Consider the following 23,651-nt stretch of genomic DNA (forward strand, 5'->3'; position numbering starts at 1 on the left):
ACATTTCATATCACACACACACCATTACAGTAATAATTTATGCAACTTTCACTAACCCTCCCCCCCCCCCATAAAAACAAATAATAATACAAAAATATTTTTAATCAAAAAATATTTTTTATCAAAAAATATTTTTTATCAAAAAATATTTTTTTATCAAAACTTTTTTTTTTATCTGTGAAATATTTTCGCGGACCCCCTGGCTATGCGTCGCGGACCCCCAGGGGTCCGCGGACCCCACTTTGAGAACCGTGGCATTACACCATTGAGTTTTTCTGGGTGAGTTTTCCTACCCCCGGGGGGAGTATTCCTACCCCTGAGGTGAGTGTTCCGAGGTGAGTGTTCTCAGGTCCTGAGGTGAGTTTACCCACCCCCCGGGGTGACTGTTCCTACCCCCGAGGTGAGTATTCCTTTTTCAGTTGAGGTGAGTTTGTCTTGAGGTGAGTCTTCTTGTATTCAGGAAGCCCTGCCTGTGAAGCCCTGCCTATGGTGTCTATTTATAGACCGTCTATATTATAGACGTTGAAATGACGTCTATAATATAGACGTCTATAAATAGACGCTTAAAAAACAGCTAATCAACGTCTAGGCTAAGCCTAGACCGCTAAAAAACCTTCACCAGTAGACCAATTAAAACCCCGTTTTAGACGGAGGTCTAATAGACGACTATGGCTCAGTGGGGACCCGGCGCTCTTCGAGCACCTGGTAAAAAAAAGTTCTTCCATCACCAGGTCACCGGATAAGAGCTTATGCTCACCTTATTTTGAAATGGCAACCGGAGGTACAACCCCAGGACAACGGAAGTAAACAGATACACAGTTGTTGTAGTACAAATAATAACTGATCAGAACCAGAGGCAGAGAGAGAATCATTGCTCTCGTTAACGGTCAGTGTGATCCTGATTGATTGATTGATGTACTTTATTTAGTAAGACATGAGAACAACAGTACATGGAAGTACAAATTCACAATACAAGGTCTACTAAACTGGAAGACTCATAAAAGCACTGAGCTTGTTTCAAATGAGTTCCCCATGCACACAAATCATGATGGTATCCTTAATAACTAGATACCAAGATGAGTCAAATTCAAGGTCTTCGGATCCTTGTGAAGCAGTTTCTGTCTGCAACTGCTGATGAGATCGTGGAAGCTGTTGAGAAGATGATCTCAGGATACGAGGAAGAAATGTTCCAGTCCAAACGAGAGATCAGTCGACAACGCAAGATGCTCGATGCGCTTCTACAACCTGAGATCAGGTTAAATAGAACACCTGGTATGTATGCGTGTGTGATACAATACAATGTATATGATCGATGTAAAAAACAAAACAAAAAAAAACTATAAAAAGTACAGTAATAATTAACCGTAAAAGAAAAACCAAACGGGGCAATGCAGGTGTGTGTGTTAGTGTGAGAGAGAGAGAGAGAGAGAGAGAGAGAGAGAGAGAGAGAGAGAGAGAGAGAGAGAGAGAGAGAGAGAGAGAGAGAGAGAGAGAGAGAGAGAGAGAGAGAGAGAGAGAGAGAGAGAGAGAGAGAGAGAGAGAGAGAGAGAGAGAGAGAGAGAGAGAGAGAGAGAGAGAGAGAGAGAGAGAGAGAGAGAGACCTGGCCACCACACTAGCCTTTAAACTGCTATTGTATTAAGTGAAAAATATTGTGTGGCTCTGTTGGTTGTTCCAAAGTTTTGGCATGTTAATATAGTGATACACACACACACACACACACACACACACACACACACACACACACACAGGGGCACACATACACAGGGGCACACACACACACACACACACACAGGGGCACTGTTCCTGTGGGTTTCGTTGCCCGGGCAGGCGGGCACCCAGGAGAAATGCCGAGCACCCAGCTCATGCGCCCGTAGAACGGGGCCAAATTTACATTACATTAATTTGATAACCCATCCACTGAAGTTATAGTAGCTCGCTCATTGGCTTTTAGCAATCCACAGTGTCTACACCTGTCTACTTAGCAGCAGGCCACACAATGGACAATTGATATGCATACGCTGTTGACAGACGGCAGCTTTTGTAAGTTTTGGTAAGTGTGTGTGTGTGTGTGTGTGTGTATACACACAGTTCACATCCGTGCATGTCATGGATTGCCAATCCATAACATCAACGACAGAGACAGAGAGAGGGAGTGGGTGAGGTAGAGAGATGTTTCCTCCAATAAATGCCTTCTTTCATAATGTCGGTACAATGGCATTAATTAATTAGGCCTACTTTGTGTGCGTTCGTGTTTTTCTTTACTACTACTTACTTACTACATACTTCAGGCTCAAGTGAAAGTGAGGGCTATTTAATACGAGGTGATATTTATCTGCTCCTTATTCGTTGGTTAGGCTAAACCTTTGTGAAATCTCGACTCCTTATCCACAAGTTTCCTAGTGGGTGGTGGGCATCACTTCCTGTCGATTTGATCAGGTATCAGGGATCAAATCGAAAGTGTTGCCCACCACCCTGACCCCGTAGGAAACTTGTGGATAGGCAAAATATTTTGTGTGATTGTAAGCTATGCCTGTTGATATGGTGCTGAAATGTGCGCCATGTGAGTGAGTCATGTGTGTCATAAAAAGCCCTAGGAGGACATTCATTGGAAATTACTATTAGCAATCAATTAAAAAGAGGCCTTGATTTGGGGCCGCGGTGGGGGGAGGGAGGGGGCTGGGTTTGGTTTTAGCACCAGTGAGCACGAGCATTAATCGGCGTCTATGCACACACACGCATGCACGCGCGTGCGCGCGCACACACTCTGATGTTGTTCAATCATTGCTGAATGTTCTCTTCTCCTCTCCTTCTCCACAGAGAAAGCACAGCTCAACCTCTCTGTGTGGGAGGAGGATTTCCTCACTGAGCAGCAGGAGGAGTGGAATTCCAGTCCGAGGCAGGAGAACCCAGAGTCCCTGCAGACTGAGAGGAGCCACAAGGAACCTTTGAGCAGCAGCCAGGACAGAAGACCAGAGGACGACGCCATCCATGACACATTCACTCCTCAGAGTGTGAAAAATGAACAAGAAATATACAAAGTACAGGAAGAACCTCTACCTCTCACTTCAGCTGAGCAGATGCCCATAGAGACTGATGAAGAGGTCCCATCTCCAGGACTCTCTGAGGCTGAAATTGACAACGACAAGGACTGGGGGCTGAGCGATGCTACTCAAGACACAGACAGTGACAGAAGTGAAGAGTGGAGTAACAGTGGACAACATCGCACACTGACTGCAAAGATACCACGGATGAAGAAAAAGGAAAAATCCTGCATCATTTGCAAAGTGTGTGGGAAATCTTTCCTTGCCAAAGTCTCACTGATGAATCATCTGGAAATTCACCCTAAAGATGTCTGCGGGCTGTGTGGGAGGCACTTTGAGGCCGAGGAGGATTTTAAACTTCACCTGAAAACTCACATGGAAGTGAAAACAGTGGTTTGTGATGTTTGTGGGAAACGCTTTGGCAGTTCTAGCAGTTTGGGGGCGCACATGAGGATCCACACGGGAGAGAAGCCGTTCTATTGCAATGAATGTGGTAAATCTTTCAACTGTCGCCAAAATATGACAAGACACCGCAGGATCCACACTGGGCAGAAGGCCGAGAAGCCATACATTTGCAAAGTGTGTGGGAAATCTTTTCACGACAAAGTCTCACTGGTGAATCATCTGAAAATTCACCCTAAAGATGTCTGCGGGATGTGTGGGATGCACTTTAATACTGAGGAGGATTTTGAACGTCACCTGAAAACTCACAAGAATTTGAAAGCAAGAGTTTGTAATGTCTGTGGGAAATTATTTGGCAGTTCTAGTGGTTTGGAGATGCACATGAGGAGCCACACAGGAGAGAAGCCGTTCAATTGCAGTGAATGTGGTAAATCGTTCAACTGTCGCCACAATATGACAAGACACCTCAGGATCCACACGGGGGAGAAGCCATACTCTTGCATCACATGCGGTAAATGCTTCAATGACCACTCTACATTAACACGACACCTGCAGACTCATTTACAGCAGACGTCGAGAAAGCGGACGTTGCAAACCAAGCGTAAAGTGTGCGGTAAAGATTTTCGCGCAATGACGCCCCTCGTGAATCACGGCAAAACTCACACCGAGGACCTCTGTGGGGTCTGCGGAACACGATTTGAGTCGGAGGAAAGCTTGAAGCTTCATCTGCAAACTCACGAAAACAGAACAAAAGTGTGTGAAATTTGTGGCAAGCAGAACTCGGATATGCTAAAGCACATGAGGACCCACACAGGAGAGAAACCCTTCAGCTGCAGTGTGTGTGATAAATCCTTCAGCATACGCCAAAATATGACAAGACACCTCAGGATCCACACGGGGGAGAAGCCGTACTCCTGCACCACCTGCAGCAAATGCTACAGTGACTACACTGCATTAAAACAACACATGAAGACTCATTTAAAAGACAAAACACTCACTGTAACCACTCCTGTGTTTGACGGTGGGGATGGTAATGCGGAGGTGCAGAACAGCACAGCGCAGGCGCCGAATAAGCAAGTGAAGCAACAGTTGCGTAATGTGTGTTGTAAAGTGTGTGGGAAGGAGTTTCACTCCATGGCGTCCCTTGTGAATCACGCCAAAACTCACACCGAGGACCTCTGTGGGGTCTGCGGGACACGATTTGAGTCAGAGGAAAGCTTGAAGCTTCATTTTAAAACTCACGGGTACAGAAAGGTTTGTAAAATGTGTGGCAAGTGTTTTGGCAACAACACGCTTCTGAACAATCACATGAGGAGCCACACGGGAATGAAACCGTTCAGCTGCAGTGTGTGTGGTAAATCCTTCAGCGTACGCCAAAATATGAAAAGACACCTCAGGATCCACTCTGGGGAGAAGCCATACTCTTGCACCACCTGCAACAAATGCTACAGTGACTACTCTTCTTTAAAAAGACACAAGTGCTGCTTACAAGAAAATACACTCGCTGTAACCACTCGAGCAGTTGAGGATTGGGACACCTGATTCGGATGCTATCAATGCATAGAATGGGAAATTATCACGTTCTATCAGACCATTGAATGGGCGAAGTAGGCGACCTACCGTCTACCCCGCGATTTATCAGACCATTCAGTGGGCGTAATCAGGAGCTACTGACCTACCGACGGAGATGACTTAAATACTTTAGTTTCGGTTTTGGTTTTGGTTGTTTCGGTTTCGGACCATGACGGAGGCGCGCAGTCTCAGGCGAGGTGGAGCCCCGCGACGGGCCACCGAAGGAGCTAAGGCGACTGAGTTGCCGTCCGGAGCGGTGCGACCCTCGCCTGTGCCTACTCAGCGCCGTTCGAGTTATGTACCGATATGGACAGAATCGTAAATATTGTTGTGGGGACTGCTCCGCCTCCGTCGGTAGGTCAGTAGCTCCTGATTACGCCCAATGAATGGTCTGACAAATCGCGGGGTAGACGGTAGCTCGCCTACTTCGCCCATTCAATGGTCTGATAAAACGTGATAATCTCCCATTCAATGCATTGATAGCATTCGAAGCCGGTGATTGGGATGATAATGCAGAAGGTGAATGACTGTCCAGCGCTGGTGACAAACCATTTTTCACTCCATGGCGTCCCTTGTGAATCACGTCAAAAATCACACTGAGGACCTCCGTGGCCCAAAAACAGTATGACCTTTGATGTGAACTTTTCAAGTGGTTCTCTGCAAGGTTATTGAAAATACCTTTGCATTGCTTTTTTCTTTTCTTTTTAATTATTATTATTTATTTTTGTTCACGTATGCTATTAAAATAATGCAGCTATTGCAATATTGGGCCTTAACATGCGATTAAAAATGTATATGTATTTGGCCCCTCATATATAAAATAAATAAAAATAATAAAATAAAATCTGATTTAAAATTGAAACTTGCATGCTGATCAATGCGTTTCTGCGTTTACGTGTGGACAGGGATTTAAAAAAAAAAATCTTTGTCATGTGGCCAGGGATTCTTTTTAAAAACTGAGGACTAAAATACCTGTTTAGAAAAAGATCCATATAAGTGTAGCCTAGGCCAGCAATCCTCGGAGCGTCCGTTCTCCTGGACAAGTCTGGGCTTAACCATTACAGGCTTATTAAATGACGCTATTAGAATCATTCATTTTATCCCGCAGGAGCGAGCGCTTCTCAGCACCAACCGTGGCCGAATTAGAGATTTGATAGGTCATTTTTGGACAATTCTGACAGACCTACTAAGCACGGACATGCGCAAAGGAATGCATGTATTCCAAACAGACAGGAGCGTTTGGAATAAAGTGTTTACATGGTCAATTCCGATTGATTTAACCCGATTCAAACGGTCTATACCACCCCTCCTATTCCGAATGAAAATTCATTCGGGTCAGACTGGAATGGAATATTCTATTCCAATTGGGGTGTTTACATGAGCAAATCTATTCGGAATGAATTCATCCATTCATTCATTCCGAATAGAAGTGTATTCATTCCGAATACAACTGTCCATGTAACAGCAGCCATTGAGTCCTTATGCTGGAAGGAGTGATAACTGATGATTGTTGGAGTGGGTGTTAGGTGCCTCTGTGTTCCTCGGGCCAAAATGTACTTAAAGCACCAAAAGTAAAAGTACTGAAATAGCCTAGGTATAAAATAGGACTAAAGTGTTCAATATACGTTTTATGATGTAAACATTTATATCTGCAAAGTAACTAGCCTCTGAGATGTAGTGGAGGAGTAGAAGTAAAAGTATTGGAAATTGGAAATACTCAAGTAAATACAAATACCTCAACATTGTACTTAAAGTACAGTACTTGAGTACATGTACTTGTCTTAGTTACTTCCCACCACTGGCGTCGGAACGGTATTGGCTGGGCATGCAGTGGGTTCTTCCTCCTTGTGCAGTTCTCAGTGGATGTGGTTCGTGTCCTGCCCTGTGAATGTGTCTTATTCTGTCTGCTGGGATAACCTGTGTTGCTGGGTGCTCACTGCTCACTCTGTGGCAGAGTGCTGTAGCAGTATGGAGCTATTTGACGTTGACCTTTGCAGGAGCATGTCACTTACACCGCTTTCAAAGCAGTCTGTATCTGTCTCTTCTCGAAATATGCACTGTTTATATTTTTTCATTTCTCATGATTTCTTCCTTTGTCTTTCCTTGCATTTTTCTGTTTTGTTTTTAATAGTTTTGTGTGCCCTGTGTTATGTACCTGTACTATAAAGAATCACAGTAAAAGTATTATGGGGTAAAAATGCTCAGTTCTTCCTTAACCAAAGACGAACCTTTCCACAGAGTACACATCTGTTCATTATTTGGAGATATGCTGCAAACAGACGTATACATAGTGAGTGTGTGTGTGTGTGTGTGTGTGTGTGTGTGTGTGTGTGTGTGTGTGTGTGTGTGTGTGTGTGTGTGTGTGTGTGTGTGTGTGTGTGTGTGTGTGTGTGTGTCAAGTATCCAAGAGAGACGATATACAACCGGTACGAAAGTGAAAGAACACGAGTATAATCGAAGTACTCCAAGATCATGCTAGGGCTGGGGGTTCCCAAAAATATATCGAAACCGATATTTAGAGCCAATAACTGACTTAATCACGCTATTGTAAGAGGCAGTAGATTTTTGGGGAATTGGCAGATCAGGGTCAATTCTTCTCTTTTAATGCTATTTTTACACCAGAGGTAAATTGTCAGCATATTGGAACTTGGAAGAACAGTCTTGAGCTTTCTCCACTCTACTGATCTCTACATTATATTCGAAAGTGTAGGGTCACGCAGCAAACCCCTCGCCTGTGGAGGGCAGCATTACACTTGTCAGTGTACAGCCTGCAGGAAACTAAGAAGAAGAGAAGTAAGTTACCCAGCCGGAAATGCAACGCCGGGACAGCGGAAGTAAACACATGTAGTTTTTTTTAACAGCATCTGTGCATCATCATTGCTCTCGTTAACGGTCAGAGCCGTTTAACAAGTTACCAAGATGAGTCAAATTCAGACCGTGAAGCAGTTTCTGTCTGCAGCTGCTGCTGAGATCGTGGAAGCTGTTGAGAAGATGATCTCAGGATACGAGGAAGAAATGTTCCAGTCCAAACGAGAGATCAGTCGACAACGCAAGATGCTCGATGCGCTTCTACAACCTGAGATCAGGTTAAATAGAATACCAGGTAGACTAAAGTATGCGATGTATCTGATTGATGTGCTTATAAAACCACGGATCTAAAAAGTATAATTGTGTGTGTGTCTGTCTGTCTGTCTGTGTGAGAGTGGCATAGATGGGGCGACATATGAAATCCTTAAGACTGCACAGTCTTGTGAAAAAATAACATCCATTTTCAATGTCTGCCTTGACAATAAGAGAGTAGCCTACCCGAGTCCTGGAAAGGAGCTGTGATTCTTCACCGTATCCCCCCAAAAAAGACAATGTACCTGGTGATCCATCAACATGGAGAGACATTTCTCTCCTCCCCACCATCTACAAAGTGTTCATGAAATGTATCCTGTCTTGTGTGCTTCCCTGGCTGATAGACAATGACATCTTGTCATCAAAGCAGAAGGCATACATCAACAGACAAGGGATGAATGAACATGTATTTTGTCTTAAAACTGGGGTCGATGATTTTAAACATGAGTCTTCCTGGACTTTCGTGATGCTTTTGGTACTCTAACCCATAATGTCATGTTTAATGCCCTAGAGAAAATACAGCTACCTCAGGTCTTTACTGATATTATTATTAAGGATGTGTATGAAACATCTTACATACAGGTAATATGTGGAAAACAACTCGCAGACCCAATACAGGCTGCCCATGGAGTACCATTAACTTTGTTCTCGCCATCAACGAGTGGATAGAGCGGTTGTGTGACTGTGCCCCAGCCAATGTGTTTTCCCCAAACCCTGTCCAGGGTTATGCGGATGACGTACAGCTAGCATCTCGGGAAGAGAGTGTTATTGAGAATATGCTCTCTAGAACAGACTCATTTCTAGACTGGTCTGGTCTAAGAGGTAAAACACTCTTAAGCGTGCTATTCTTTACCAGAGATGTAGTGGTTGCAACCGCTGGTATAAATCTAAGGCTGACAAAAGCACTGAGTTTACCATCAACTCGGAACCTATTGGTGTGTATGACCTGCATGAGACTTACACCTACATCATAGATTTAACATAGCAGGGGAATGGAAAGAACAGGTTGATTTACGTCACAACTGAGTTTACTGCTAGGCTGAACCTCATTGATGCTTCATCATTGCCACTGCTGATGCAGTTGGAGGCTATTAGGCAGGTTGCCCTGTCTAGAGTTCAACACCTCTTCTCCAATGTTCAGCTAGCATGCAAAACACTTAGTGAACTAAATGACAAAATAGTTAACTTAGTGAGGAAGTGGTTCGGACTTAACATCCACACCACCAGAGACATTCTTTTCCAGTGCTAACAGGGAGGTGAGTTTGGCGTCCCCAAACGTGGAGTGGATATATAACACCACAAGGCTGGCTCACTTGTTAAACATGCTAAACAATGATGACAAGACTGTCAGGGAACAGGTACCTTGTAATGTTACAACAGCAAAAACAACAACAACAACAACACTGGACTGGTTTAAAACTACAAAGAAAGCTAGCTTGCCTTCCTGCTGCAGATCACACCGTCTCTCATACAATATTCAAAAAAGTATGCAGTTGATGAGCATATAGTCACCTTTACAGTCAAAGCCAGATGACAGGTCCAGCATTTATTGACAGAAAAAAAGACACTATTAAAGAGGATAATCGAAGCTTTCCATACAGTTGCAATGTTGGTGAGTTTAACGTTGTTTGATACAATCCGATAGGACTCTTCTGTTTGGATGTGTGGGATGTCAAGGGTTGGTATTGCAACGCCAGATATAGCATTATATCAGAATTATCAGCATTATAGTGAAGAGTTGCTTGCGGCTAGATTGTTCCAACTGCTCTTACTTAATGTAGAATTATTGTGTGGCACTGTTGGTTGTTCCAAAGTTTTGTCAGTACAGCAGTATAACACACACACACACACACACACACACACACACACACACACACACACACACACACACACACACACACACACACACACACACACACACACACACACACACACACACACACACACGTTGTTCAGTCATTGCTGAATGTTCTCTTCTCCTCCCTGCTCCTCAGAGGAAGCACAGCTCAACCTCTCTGTGTGGGAGAAGAACCCTGAGTCCCTGCAGACTGAGAGGAGACACAAGGAACCTTTGAGCATCACCATAGAGCCCATTCGGGTCCTTGTGAAGCATTTTCTGTCAGTGACTGCTGATGAGATCGTGGAAGCTGTTAAAAAGATGATCTCAGGATACGAGGGAGAAATGTTCCAGTCCAAACGAGAGATCAGTCGACAACGCAAGATGCTCGATGCGCTTCTACAACCTGAGATCAGGTTAACTAGAATACCAGGTACAGGTATGTGTTCAAATGTATCTGATTGACGTGGTGACATTAGCCCTAGAACGGCTGTGATATTACATACATTTCATGTATTCCAGATACACAGCCATAGCTCACTCCTATGCCCGCCCGGGTAGCAAACGGGATCTCTGTATATTAGACTCACATGTTCTACACATCATCAATTCTAGTAACTAGAATTGATGATGATGTAACTCTAGATGATGATGTAACTCTGATGTAACTCTAGGCCTGAGGCCTGATGTAACTCTAGATGTGTCGCGGCCCTCACATCTAGGCCTGATCCGAGGTTGGTCCAGACAGCACTGGCCTAGTCACTCTGCACACACGTCATGCGAAGTCCGGCCCCTCTGGCCTCTCCTCTCCTCTCCTCTCCTCTCCTCCCTCCCCGCTTTGCGGCCCTAACCTCTAGTCCCAACCTCCCAACCTTGGTCATTAGGCCGCCTGTACGGTGGGTAACCATGGCCATCATGAGGCAGTCGAGTGTTGTCACAGAAGTCTTTAGGGAAGCTGTTATTGACCATGCAGGGGCTGTTGGGGTTGGCTGTCCCACAGGGTCCATGTAGCATGGATTGACGCAGAGTGACGCAGAGTGGCTCCTTCTGTGGGTCAGGTATGTCTGCTAGTACACCGCCACTCTTTTGAGTTTGCCGTAATTGTGATAAAGACGTCAAACTTCCTGTATATGGTTGCTATGGCAACCTGCCATATCAGGCTGAGGGTCTGATAGGCAAATCAGAGAATCAATCAAGCCGAGAGTCTGATCACAGATCGAGGTGGGGTAAGATGCCTAAAACATAGCCATAGCTCTGATCAACAGTCTGTGGCAGTCGGGGCAAATGGAGTGATCCTGTGCTTGCTTACCCCGGACGAACTTTCTGAGCTTTTGTCAATTATATAGTAGTAAGATGGTCTGAATTACAACTTGTGTTACCAGAGTAAAGCTCAGGTAAGCCTCTGATAGGCTGGTCTAAGGATGTCCGTGGTTGCTAAATTAATTATTTATTTTTGGTCCTTAACTAGCCCAACCTGTGACCTCCCCCTTCGCTGTATCTCTGGGACTCTGTGACATAGTACTGCCATACGATATATTGCCATCCAGAATCGGATGTAAAAAATAAATAAAGTAAATTTAAACTGTTGTTTAACAGTGAAATATAATTTCTTCAGATGTCTTCTTTACGGCAGACATCAGTAGGAACTGTGCATAATGATATTGTTTCTCACTGTACATTAGCAAAACATGACATTTCTCCTCTGTTTACCCATCCTAACTATTAGGAGCAGTGGGTGCTATTAATACAATGTCCTGGGAGCAGTTATGGGTTAAGTATCTTACTCAGGGATTATACTTTGACACTTTGATGTAGAATGGGTGGGCTGGGGGTAGAACCAGTGACCTTGTGATTTCCAAACGTTCTCTATCCATACGTTCTCTATGGCCACCCATACTACCTTTAAATTTTTTTAGGACATTGTGAAATGGGTCATAAATGCCCAGCACCCCCAGTTCTGAATGGCAAAGCTATGTGACTGAGTCCTGGAGCTACAGTGAAGGAGAGGTTACACATGATGGGGCTAGTGTTCAAACATGTTTCAATAGTTGTGCCTCAGATGTTCGATATCTAATCATCTAGCTACTGTCAGACTACCTGTTTACTGCACAGCTGTTTTAGCCAATTAAGTCACAGCTCCCTTGGTTACCATGGCATCAGTAGAGATGCTACAATTAAAGGGATAGTTCCGTTCTTTTTAATCCAAAGGTTCTTGGATGTGTTTGTGTGCTAGATGAACTCTTTTTAGTGTGGTTGCCCAACAGGGCAACCAGACTATAGTACTCTATACACTTTATTTCTTTATTAGTGTGGTTGCCCAACAGGGCAACCAGACTATAGTACTCTATACACTTTATTTCTTTCTTTCTTTATTTATTTATTTATAGATAAACAATACTTTGCAGCGCATCTCCTCCCACAGTTGTTATTCCCCAATGTCGTGCCATATGTCAAAATGACCGTCTTGAACGGGAATCGTGCGCTTGTATTTTGCTAAGAGATTGGTTGAATAATTTAATTGATATTAATTTATTAGTGCATTAAATTTCCCCATCCACTTTAATGTAAAAGTGAAAAAACTCAAATTCAAGTATTTTTTTCTCAGAAACCTTAAGAGCTAGAGTTATCACATTTGGAGGGAAAATTTATAATTAAGTCCCAAATTATTTAAAAAAATATCACACCATTCGGCCTCATGGTGGCGCTATAACAGCCCCCTTTACCTTTTGGCCTATAACTCTTGAACCGTAGGTCCTAAAATCAAAATTTCTTTTCACCTGGATTCCTTGGGTCACGACGCATCTCCCCATACACGTCCATTTGCGTCAGGATAGATTTTTTGATATTGATTTATTAGTGCATTAAATTTCCCCATCCACTTTGATGGGAATTGCAAAAACTCCCATTCAAGTATTTTTTTCTCAGAAACCGTAAGAGCTAGAGTTACCACATTTGGAAGGGAGGTTCATAATTTAGTCCAAAATTATTAGAAAAATAATTACACCAATCGGCCACATGGTGGTGCTATAACAGCCCACTTTACCTTTTGGCCTAGAACTCTTGAACCGTAGCTCGTAAAATCAAAATTTCTTTTCACCTGGATTCCTTGGGTCCCGACGCATCTCCCCATATAGGCCACGCCCATTTGCGTCAGGATAGATTTTCCGCCATTTTGAATTTCCTTCAAAACACAGTTTTTGCTCCTTTTTTTTTGACCATAGAGACTGATGAAGAGGTCCCATCTCCAGGATTCTCTGAGCCTGAAAACGGAGATGACGATGACTGGAATGCTACTCAAGATGGAGACGGTGACGGAATCGAAGCACACAGTGACGGAAGTGAAGAGTGGAGGCCAAGCAGACAACATCGCACACTGACAGCTAAGACACCACGGACAGCTAAGACACCACAGACAGCAAAGACACCAGGGACAGCAAAGACACCAGGGACAGCTAAGACACCAGGGACGAAGAAAAAGCTAAAATCCTGTATGATCTGTGGGAAATCTTTTCATTATGAAGGCTCATTGATGAAACATTTGGCAAGTCACCCTAAAGATGTCTGCGGGCTGTGTGGGATGCACTTGAAGACAGAGGAGGATTTTAACCTTCACCTGAAGACTCATAAGATTGTGAAAGTACTGGTTTGTGATGTTTGTGGGAAATGCTTTGGCACTTCCCACAATTTGGGGTGGCACATGAGGAGCCACACGGCAGAGAAGCCGTTCAGATGCAATGAATGTGGTAAATCCTTCAAGTTTCTCCACAACTTGACAAGACACCTCAAGACCCACACTGGAGAGAAGCCTTTCATATGCGAGGTGTGTGGTAGATCATTCAGCACAACCAGCACTTTGACAAGACACCACATGATCCATACTGGGGAGAAGCTATACTCATGCACCATCTGCAGCAAACATTTCATTAGGTACGTTACATTAAGAAAACACATGCGGACTCATTTAAAAGACAAGAAAATCACTGTAAACACTCCTGTATTTGATGATGGGGATGCTAACACAGAGGTGGAAGACAGTATAGCGCTGATGACAAAAGAGCAGCCGTTGCGAATCATATGTAAAGTGTGTGGAAAGGATTTTCCCTCCAAAGTCTCATTGGTGAATCATCTGGGAATTCACCCCAAAGATGACTGCGGGCTGTGTGGGATGCACTTCAATACTGAGGAGGATTTTGAACTTCACCTGAAAACTCACATGGATGTGAAAGCACTGGCTTGTGATGTTTGTGGGAGACGCTTTGCCAAACCTTTCTATTTGGAGAAACACATGACGACCCACACAGGAGAGAAGCCGTTCAAATGCAATGTGTGTGATAAAACCTTCAGACAACGCAGCCATATGACAATTCACCTCAAGACCCATAGTTGGGAGAGGCCGTACTCGTGCACCACCTGCAGTAAATGCTTCAAAACCAACGGTAATTTAAGACAACACATGCAGAGATGCAGACTTGTTGAAAAGATGACCACTCCTGTAACCACTCCTGTATTTGACAAGGGGTATGTTGATGCAGAGGTGGAAGACAGTATAGCACAGACGTCAGAAGAGAGCAGCTGTTCAGATGCGAGGTGTGTGATAAATCATTCAGTGTACGTTGCACTTTGACAAGACACCACATGATCCACACTGGGGAGAAGCCATTCTCATGCACCACCTGCAGCAAATGCTTCAGTGACTACACTATATTAAAACAACACATGAAGACTCATTTAACCCATTTAGGCCGGGAAAGAATCTGTGTCATTTTAAGATTTCTTTGGCTATTCAAAAATAGCAGTTATATATTACGAGCTTGTAGATCTGCTATTTTTGAAAAATCGTGACAATTTTTAAAGCAAACATTTGTAACTCAAAACTTTGCTTCTGGGGGATTCTACAAATGTCTTCTAAATCCTACTTGTTTTTGATTAGTGGTTCTCAAACTATTTCATGTCAAGGACCCCCAAAATGATATGTATTTGGCCACGGACCCCTATCTAGTTCCAGGGACCCCCCAGAAGCAAAGATTTGAGTTATAAATGTTTGTTTTAAAAATATATATATTCAAAGATTTGCACAAATGTTCACGATTTTTCAAAAAATAGCAGATCTACAAGCTCATAGCGCGGCACTCGGTGCCGCGAGTATTCTGTCAGTGTAAACCTGAAGATTGTTTATAATGTTTGCTCAGAACCCATATGTATCCTGCTACCTTGGGTGTTTGGACTTTTGAAAGATCTGCCTCCGTGGCTATAACATTAAAAAGAGTTTCACTCATATTGTTTTTTGTATTCTGTTAAGGGCCGTCCACACCAAACACTACAATGATCTCTACATCATGATTTGTGTGCATGGGGATCTCATCTTAAACAAGCTCAGTGCTTAATGAGTCTTCCAGTTTAGTAGACCTTGTATTGTGAATTTGTACTTCCATGTACTGTTGTTCTCATGTCTTACTAAATAAAGTACATCAATCAATCAATCAATCAATTTAACTCTGTCAGCTTTGCAGTCGTGGTGAGCACTCTTCCATCCACTTGAATTAGAACGATTTTTAAAACAATATAGTTATAGTGCTTGGTGTGGATGGCCCTTTATGGTATGTTAAACATAATGTTTTCTTTCAGATTACTTCTAGTAGATCATCAGTGCTCTACAGTACTCAAAATATAAAATGCTGTTTTCCTCTTTAATGGGTCAGTCAACACAACTAAGTTACCTGGCACCTGTACAGACAAACCCAAGAGGCCGTGGACCAGATTGTTCAGTGGGGAGATAAGTGGGGATTCAGGATCTCCTCTAAAAGTCAATTCATGGTATTTGGGTTTAAGAGTAAAATTCCAGCCTTAACCTTGTCATGAATGGTCATCCTCTAGAGAGAGTAAAGGTCTGCAAGTTTCTGTATTTGTGGATGGATGAAAAGTTGACATGGAAATCTCATATTGAGAAACATAGGCAAACATCCAGACTCTGTCAGTGTGGACAGCTGGACAGACAGTGCAACATGTCTTGTTCTCATCTGAGCAGTGGTGTAAAATAACTAAGTACATGTACTGAAGTACTGTACTTAAGTACAATTTTGAGGTATTTTCACTGGAGCATTTCCAATTTACAATACCTTTACTTATTCTCCACTACATCTTAAAGGCAAAATATTGTACTTTAGTTACTTTACAGATATTAATTATCATATTATAAAACACATGCATTAACCACTTTAGCCATATTGTATACATAGGCTATTTGAAAATAGCCGATCTCAAGCTCGCGACGCGTTGTGAGGTTGTAGATCTGCTATTTTCAAACATTTTTTTAATTTTGCTTTTGGTATTTTAAGTACATTTTGATAGCAATACTTTTGTAACTTCACTCAAGTACATTTTGAATTCTAGACTTTTTCCACCACTGCATCTGAGAAGTACAGAAATGAAAGGCAGGAGATGTTTGGGGAATTGACATCAGGGTCTCAAAGTCTTCTCTTTTAAGGAAAGAATTGTCAGCATATTAAGAACAGTCTTGAGCTTTCTCCACTCTACTGAACCCCTCGCCTGTGGAGGGCAGCATTACACTTGTCAGTGTACACATCCTGCAGGAAACTAAGAAGAAGAGAAGTAAGTTATCCGGCCCCAAAGTAAACAAGTGTAGTTTTTTTTACAGCATGTGTGAGTGTTCAAAGACAGATCATTGCTCTCGTTAACAGACTGTGTTGATCAGAGCCGGTTAACAAGATACCAAGATGAGTCAAATTCAGACCGTGAAGCAGTTTCTGTCTGCAGCTGCTGCTGAGATCGTGGAAGCTGTTGAGAAGATGATGTCAGGATACGAGGAAGAAATGTTCCAGTCCAAACGAGAGATCAGTCGACAACGCAAGATGCTCGATGTGCTTCTACAACCTGAGATCAGATTAAATAGAATACCAGGTAGGCTAAAGTATGCGATGTATCTAATTGATGTGCTTATAAAACCACGGATCTAAAAAGTATAGTAATATAAACCTAAAACAAAAAACAAAACTGAGTGAGTGAGAGACCTGGTCACCAGCCTTTTAAACTGCTCTTTTAATGTATTAAGTTAGAATTGATTGTTCAGTATAGCCTAATGCCCATTCATCCAAACAGAAAAGTCCTATCTAATTGTATTAAACAACGTTAAACTCATCAACATTGCAGCTGTACTTAATCGTCTTTGTATCTGTGTTCTGTGAAGTCTTTGTTTCATAAAATACATCATAGAAATGTTATGAGCTACTAGTACACTCTGTGCAGGTGATTATTTTGTGTTTGTGTTATTAAGTGTCTCCGCCTCCTGCATTATGTGCGATTAAAGAAAACTAAATAAACGCCTTCAGGAAGCTTCAGTAGGCTCTATGCACAGCAGCCATATTGTCACTTCCTTCACAGGTGTTACCAATGATACTAATGAAGGGCGGCTCTGTTCCATTTAGTGTAGCCAATGGTTTCCACGACCCCCATAACTCTGAGAGTGTACAAATGGAACCAAATGGACCTTACGGGTCCATTTGGTTCCATTTGTACACTCTCACAGTTACACACCTGTAAGGGGCCATTTGGAAAGCCATGAGGGCCCCTGGACCCCAACAGTAGACCCTCTGGTGTAACAGAGTGTTTCCAGTGAGCCAACATGCACTATATCAGCACCCTGACTGTTTGACCAGAATGGAACAGAGCGAGAACCCAGTCCAACCCAGCGGAGCCTGGAAAGCGGACTTTAAACAGATGATGATGATGATGATGGAACAGAGCCTTCATTAGTATCATTGGTAACACCTGTGAATATCTTCATAATATGGCTGCTGTGAATAGAGCCTATTCCAAACTGTCCCCTGTGAAAGTCTTAACCTTAACCTAAAAGCTTTATTGACAGAAAAAAAAGATACAAAGAGGATATTCTAAGCTTTCCATACAGTTGCAATGTTGGTGAGTGTAACGTTGTTTGATACAATCAGATAGGACTCTTCTGTTTGGATGTGTGGGATGTCAAGGGTTGGTATTGCAACTCTAGATGCCAGATATAGCATTATAGATTAAGAGTTGCTTGCGGCTAGATTGTATGGAAGTGAATACATGCCATAATTCACATTAAATTGCAAATTCGAAAATGCAATTGAAATAAGGTCAAATGCTTTTTAATCTTCAGGAAATTAACGCATTTTTTGAGACAAAAATAAATGTAAAATGCAATAGCATTTGCATTTATTGTTCCAACTGCTCTTGTAATGTTGAATTATTGTGTGGCACTGTTGGTTGTTCCAAAGTTTTGTCTGTACAGCTGTCTGTACAGCTGTGTGTGTGTGTGTGTGTGTGTGTGTGTGTGTGTGTGTGTGTGTGTGTACACACACACACACACACACACACACACACACACACACACACACACACACACACACACACACACACACACACACACACACACACACACACACACGTTGTTCAGTCATTGCTGAATGTTCTCTTCTCCCTGCTCCTCAGAGGAAGCACAGCTCAACCTCTCTGTGTGGGAGAATAACCCAGAGTCCCTGCAGACTGAGAGGAGACACGAGGAACCTTTGAGCATCACCATAGAGCCCATTCGGGTCCTTGTGAAGCATTTTCTGTCAGTGACTGCTGATGAGATCGTGGAAGCTGTTAAAAAGATGATCTCAGGCTACAAGGGAGAAATGTTCCAGTCCAAACGAGAGATCAGTCGACAATGCAAGATGCTCGATGCGCTTCTACAACCTGAGATCAGGTTAACTAGAATATCAGGTTCAGGTATGTGTTCAAATGTATCTGATTGACGTGGTGACATTAGCCCTAGAACGGCTGTGGTTAGGCCTGTCACAATTATTACATAATCGTCTAATGGAAATTAGTAATCGTTTCCATGTTGAAAAATGTTCACACATTTTCAAATATAAAAACAATCTGAAATAGCAGATATACAAGCTTACTCTGTGATGCGATTTTACATGCATAAAATTATTAAATATGTCAATCATTTCTTTGTATATTTAAGTTATTTGCCATTTCTGCCCTTTGCAATTTTTGATTACGAAGCCTAAAAGGCAAACAGATGTATTCATATATTCCAATGTTCAATGGCCAAACACACAATTAAATCGTTAATCGCAATTATTTGAGTGACAATTAATCGTCAACTTGAATATGTAATCGTGACAGCCCTAGCTGTGATATTACATACATTTCATGTATTCCAGATACACAGCCATACATCACTCCTATGCCCGTCCGGGTAGCAAACGTCAATTCTAGTAATGGTCTGAATTACAATTTATGTTACCAGAGAAAAGCTCAGGTAAGCCTCTGATAGGCTGGTCTAAGCTGGTCCGTGGGTTGCTAAATTAATATTTCTGTTCTTAACTAGCCCAACCTGTGACCTCCCCCTTCACTGTATCTCTGGGACTCTATGACATAGCATTGCCATCATAGAGTTACGATATATCTATTGCCATCCGGGGGGGGGGGGGGGGGGGGGGTTACCAGGCTATGTTTTCCCAACATTGTATAAAAAATGTAAAGGTAGTCCTATATTTCTACAGTACAGATGTCTGTAAAGACGGGGAAAGCGGGACAGGAACACGCTTCTGTATTTAATTCAGCTCAAACTGAAAAAAATAAATGTAAACAGTTGTTTAACAGTGAAATATAATTTCTTCAGATGTCTTCTTTACAGCAGACATCAGTAGGAACTGTGCATAATGATATTGTTTCTCACTGTACATTAGCAAAACATGACATTTCTCCTCTGATTACCCATCCTAACTATTAGGAGCAGTGGGTGCTATTAATACAATGTCCTGGGAGCAGTTATGGGTTAAGTATCTTACTCAGGGATTATACTTTGACACTTTGATGCAGAATGGGTGGGCTGGGGGTAGAACCAGTGACCTTGTGATTTCCATACGTTCTCTATGGCCACCCATACTACCTTTATATATTTTTAGGACATTGTGAAATGGGTCATAAATATCCGGCATCCCCAGTTCTGAATGGCAAAGCTATGTGACTGAGTCCTGGAGCTACAGTGAAGGAGAGGTCACACATGGGGCTAGTGTTCAAACATGTTTCAATGGTTGTGCCTCAGATGTTCGATATCTAATCATCTACCTACTGTCAGACTACCTTTTACTGCACAGCTGTTTTAACCAATGAATTAAGTCACATTGATTACCATGGCATCAGTAGAGATGCTATAATTAAAGGGATAGTTCCGTTCTTTTTAATCCAAAGGTTCTTGGATGTGTTTGTTTGCTAGATGAAAACTTTTTTTTTAATTGGCACTACTGTTACAGAGAAATGTCCACAGGACACTTTTAACATTTTGAAGCAAGAACCTTGAGATGTGCGATATACTGATGTTGTTTAATCCTTGTTAAATGTTCTCTTCTCCTTTCCTGCTCTTCAGAGGAAGCACAGCTCAACCTCTCTGAGTCCCTGCAGACTGAGAGGAGCCACAAGGAACCTTTGAGCAGCAGCCAGGACAGAAGACCAGAGGAGGACACCATCCATGACACATTCACTCCTCAGTGTGTGAAAAATGAAATGGTAGGAGAAGAACCTCTACCTGTTACTTCAGCTGAGCAGATGATCATAGAGGCTGATGAAGAGGTCCCATCTCCAGGATTCTCTGAGCCTGAAAACGGAGATGACGATGACTGGAATGCTACTCAAGATGGAGACGGTGACGGAATCAAAGCTACTCAAGATGCACAGCACAGTGACGGAAGTGAAGAGTGGAGGCCAGGCAGACAACATCGCAAACTGACAGCTAAGACACCACGGACAGCTAAGACACCACGGACAGCTAAGACACCAGGGACAGCTAAGACACCAGGGATGAAGAAAAAGCTAAAATCCTGTATGATCTGTGGGAAATCTTTTCATTACGAAGGCTCATTGATGAAACATTTGGCAAGTCACCCTAAAGATGTCTGCGGGCTGTGTGGGATGCACTTGAAGACAGAGGAGGATTTTAACCTTCACCTGAAGACTCACAAGATTGTGAAAGTACTGGTTTGTGATGTTTGTGGGAAATGCTTTGGCACTTCCCACAATTTGGGGTGGCACATGAGGAGCCACACGGCAGAGAAGCCGTTCAGATGCAATGAATGTGGTAAATCCTTCAAGTTTCTCCACATCTTGACAAGACACCTCAAGACCCACATTGGAGAGAAGCCTTTCATATGCGAGGTGTGTGGTAGATCATTCAGCACAGCCTGCACTTTGACAAGACACCACATGATCCATACTGGGGAGAAGCTATACTCATGCACCATCTGCAGCAAACATTTCATTAGGTACGTTACATTAAGAAAACACATGCGGACTCATTTAAAAGACAAGAAAATCACTGTAAACACTCCTGTATTTGATGATGGGGATGCTAATGCAGAGGTGGAAGACAGTATAGCGCTGATGACAAAAGAGCAGCCGTTGCGAATCATATGTAAAGTGTGTGGGAAGGATTTTCCCTCCAAAGTCTCATTGGTGAATCATCTGGGAATTCACCCCAAAGATGACTGCGGGCTGTGTGGGATGCACTTCAATACTGAGGAGGATTTTGAACTTCACCTGAAAACTCACATGGATGTGAAAGCACTGGCTTGTGATGTTTGTGGGAGACGCTTTGCCAAACTTTTCTATTTGGAGAAACACATGACGACCCACACAGGAGAGAAGCCGTTCAAATGCAATGTGTGTGATAAAACCTTCAGACAACGCAGCCATATGACAATTCACCTCAAGACCCATAGTTGGGAGAGGCCGTACTCGTGCACCACCTGCAGTAAATGCTTCAAAACCAACGGTAATTTAAGACAACACATGCAGAGATGCAGACTTGTTGAAAAGATGACCACTCCTGTATTTGACAAGGGGTATGTTGATGCAGAGGTGGAAGACAGTATAGCACAGACGTCAGAAGAGAGCAGCTGTTCAGATGCGAGGTGTGTGGTAAATCATTCAGCGTAGGCTGCACTTTGACAAGACACCTCATGATCCACACTGGGGAGAAGCCATTCTCTTGCACCACCTGCAGCAAATGCTTCAGTGGCTACACTACATTAAAACAACACATGAAGACTCATTTAACCCATTTAGGCCCGGAAAGAATCTGTGTCATTTTAAGATTTCTTTGGCTATTCAAAAATGTTATATATTACGAGCTTGTAGATCTGCAACATTTTTGCAAATCTTTGAATATATTTATATTTTTAAAGCAAACATTTGTAACTCAAGACTTTGCTTCTGGGGGATTCTACAAATGTTTTCTAAATTCTACATTTAAAAATATATATATATTCAAAGATTTGCGCAAATTTTCACGATTTTTCAAAAAATAGCAGATCTACAAGCTCATAGCGTGGCACTCGGTGCCGCGAGTATTCTGTCAGTGTAAACCTGAAGATTGTTTATAATTTTTGCTCAGAACCTCAGAATATGTATCCTACTACTTTGGGTGTTTGGACTTTTGAAAGATCTGCCTCCGTGGCTATAACATTAAAAAGAGTTTATTCCCATACCACAGGTTCTTGCAATCAATTATCAATGTCAATTATTGCAATGTCAATTATTAACCGTAGCTCTATAAGGCAATTAACAGTGTTTCACTCGTATTGTTTTTTGTATTCTGTTAAGGGCCGTCCACACAAAGCACTACAACAACATCTACATCATTTAACTCTGTCAGCTTTGTAGTCGTGGTGTGCACTCTTCCATCCACTTAAATTAGAACGATTTTTAAAACAATATCTTTATAGTTATAGTGCTTGGTGTGGATGGCCCTTTATCGTATTTTAAACAATGTTTTCTATCACGTTTTCTTTAAGATTACTTAGTAGATCATCAGTGCTCTACAGTACTCAAAATATAAAATGCTGTTTTCCTGGCACCTGTACAGACAAACCCAAGAGGCTGTGGACCAGATTGTTCAGTGGGCAGATAAGTGGGGATTCAGGATCTCCTCTAAAAGTCAATTCATGGTATTTGTGTTTAAGAGGAAAATTCCAGTCTTGAGCCTTGTCATGAATGGTCATCCTCTAGAGAGAGTAAAAAGGTCTGCAAGTTTCTGGATTTGTGGCTGGATGAGAAGTTGACATGGAAATCTCATATTGAGAAACATAGGCAAACATCCAGACTCTGTCAGTGTGGACAGCTGGAGAGACAGTGCAACATGTCTTGTTCTCATCTGAGCAGTGGTGTAAAGTAACTAAGTACATGTACTCAAGTACTGTACTTAAGTACAATGTTGAGGTATTTTTACTGGAGCATTTTCAATTTACAATGACTTTACTTATTCTCCACTACATCTCAGAGGCAAATATTGTACTTTTACTCCACTACAATTATTTGGAAACCTTAGTTACTTTGGAGATATTAATTATTATAAAACACATACATTAACCACTTTAGCCATATTGTATACATAGGGTATTTGAAAATAGCAGATCTACAAGCTCACGACGCGTTGTGAGGTTGTAGATCTGCTATTTTCAAACATTTTTATACTTTTGCTTTTGGTATTTTAATTACATTTTCATACTAATACTTTTGTACCTTTACTCAAGTACATTTTGAATTCTGGACTGTTTCCACCACTGCATCTGAGAAGTACAGGAATGAGAGGCAGGAGATGTTTGGGGAAATGACATCAGGGTCTCAA

General features: G+C 42.4%; 2 protein-coding genes across 5 annotated transcripts; both read left to right on the plus strand.

Moving 5' to 3' along the window:
- Positions 1-970: 970 nt before the first annotated feature.
- On the plus strand, positions 971-4,986 carry LOC311054591 (uncharacterized protein; the record flags this gene model as incomplete). The annotated part of the gene is made up of 2 exons (XM_084070598.1): positions 971-1,272; positions 2,819-4,986. Exons 1-2 carry the CDS (start codon positions 1,077-1,079, stop codon positions 4,984-4,986), a joined length of 2,364 nt encoding a protein of 787 aa, XP_083926724.1. The 5' UTR covers positions 971-1,076.
- Positions 4,987-7,915: 2,929 nt separating this feature from the next.
- On the plus strand, positions 7,916-22,471 carry LOC311055541 (uncharacterized protein). 4 transcript variants are annotated; one of them, XM_084071769.1, is made up of 3 exons: positions 7,916-8,119; positions 10,131-10,412; positions 20,397-22,471. In XM_084071769.1, exons 1-3 carry the CDS (start codon positions 7,936-7,938, stop codon positions 21,959-21,961), a joined length of 2,031 nt encoding a protein of 676 aa, XP_083927895.1. In that variant the 5' UTR covers positions 7,916-7,935; the 3' UTR covers positions 21,962-22,471. The 4 variants fall into 4 exon arrangements, with proteins under 4 accessions (XP_083927895.1, XP_083927897.1, XP_083927898.1 ...); XM_084071771.1 differs by lacking the exon at positions 20,397-22,471 and adding an exon at positions 13,195-15,312; XM_084071772.1 differs by lacking the exon at positions 20,397-22,471 and adding an exon at positions 13,195-15,312 and having other exon boundaries at positions 10,131-10,406.
- The last annotated feature ends 1,180 nt before the right edge of the window (positions 22,472-23,651 follow it).

Source organism: Gymnoscopelus microlampas (genome assembly GCF_963454915.1).
Source record: "Gymnoscopelus microlampas genome assembly, chromosome: 11".
NCBI classification, from domain to species: Eukaryota; Metazoa; Chordata; class Actinopteri; order Myctophiformes; family Myctophidae; genus Gymnoscopelus; species Gymnoscopelus microlampas.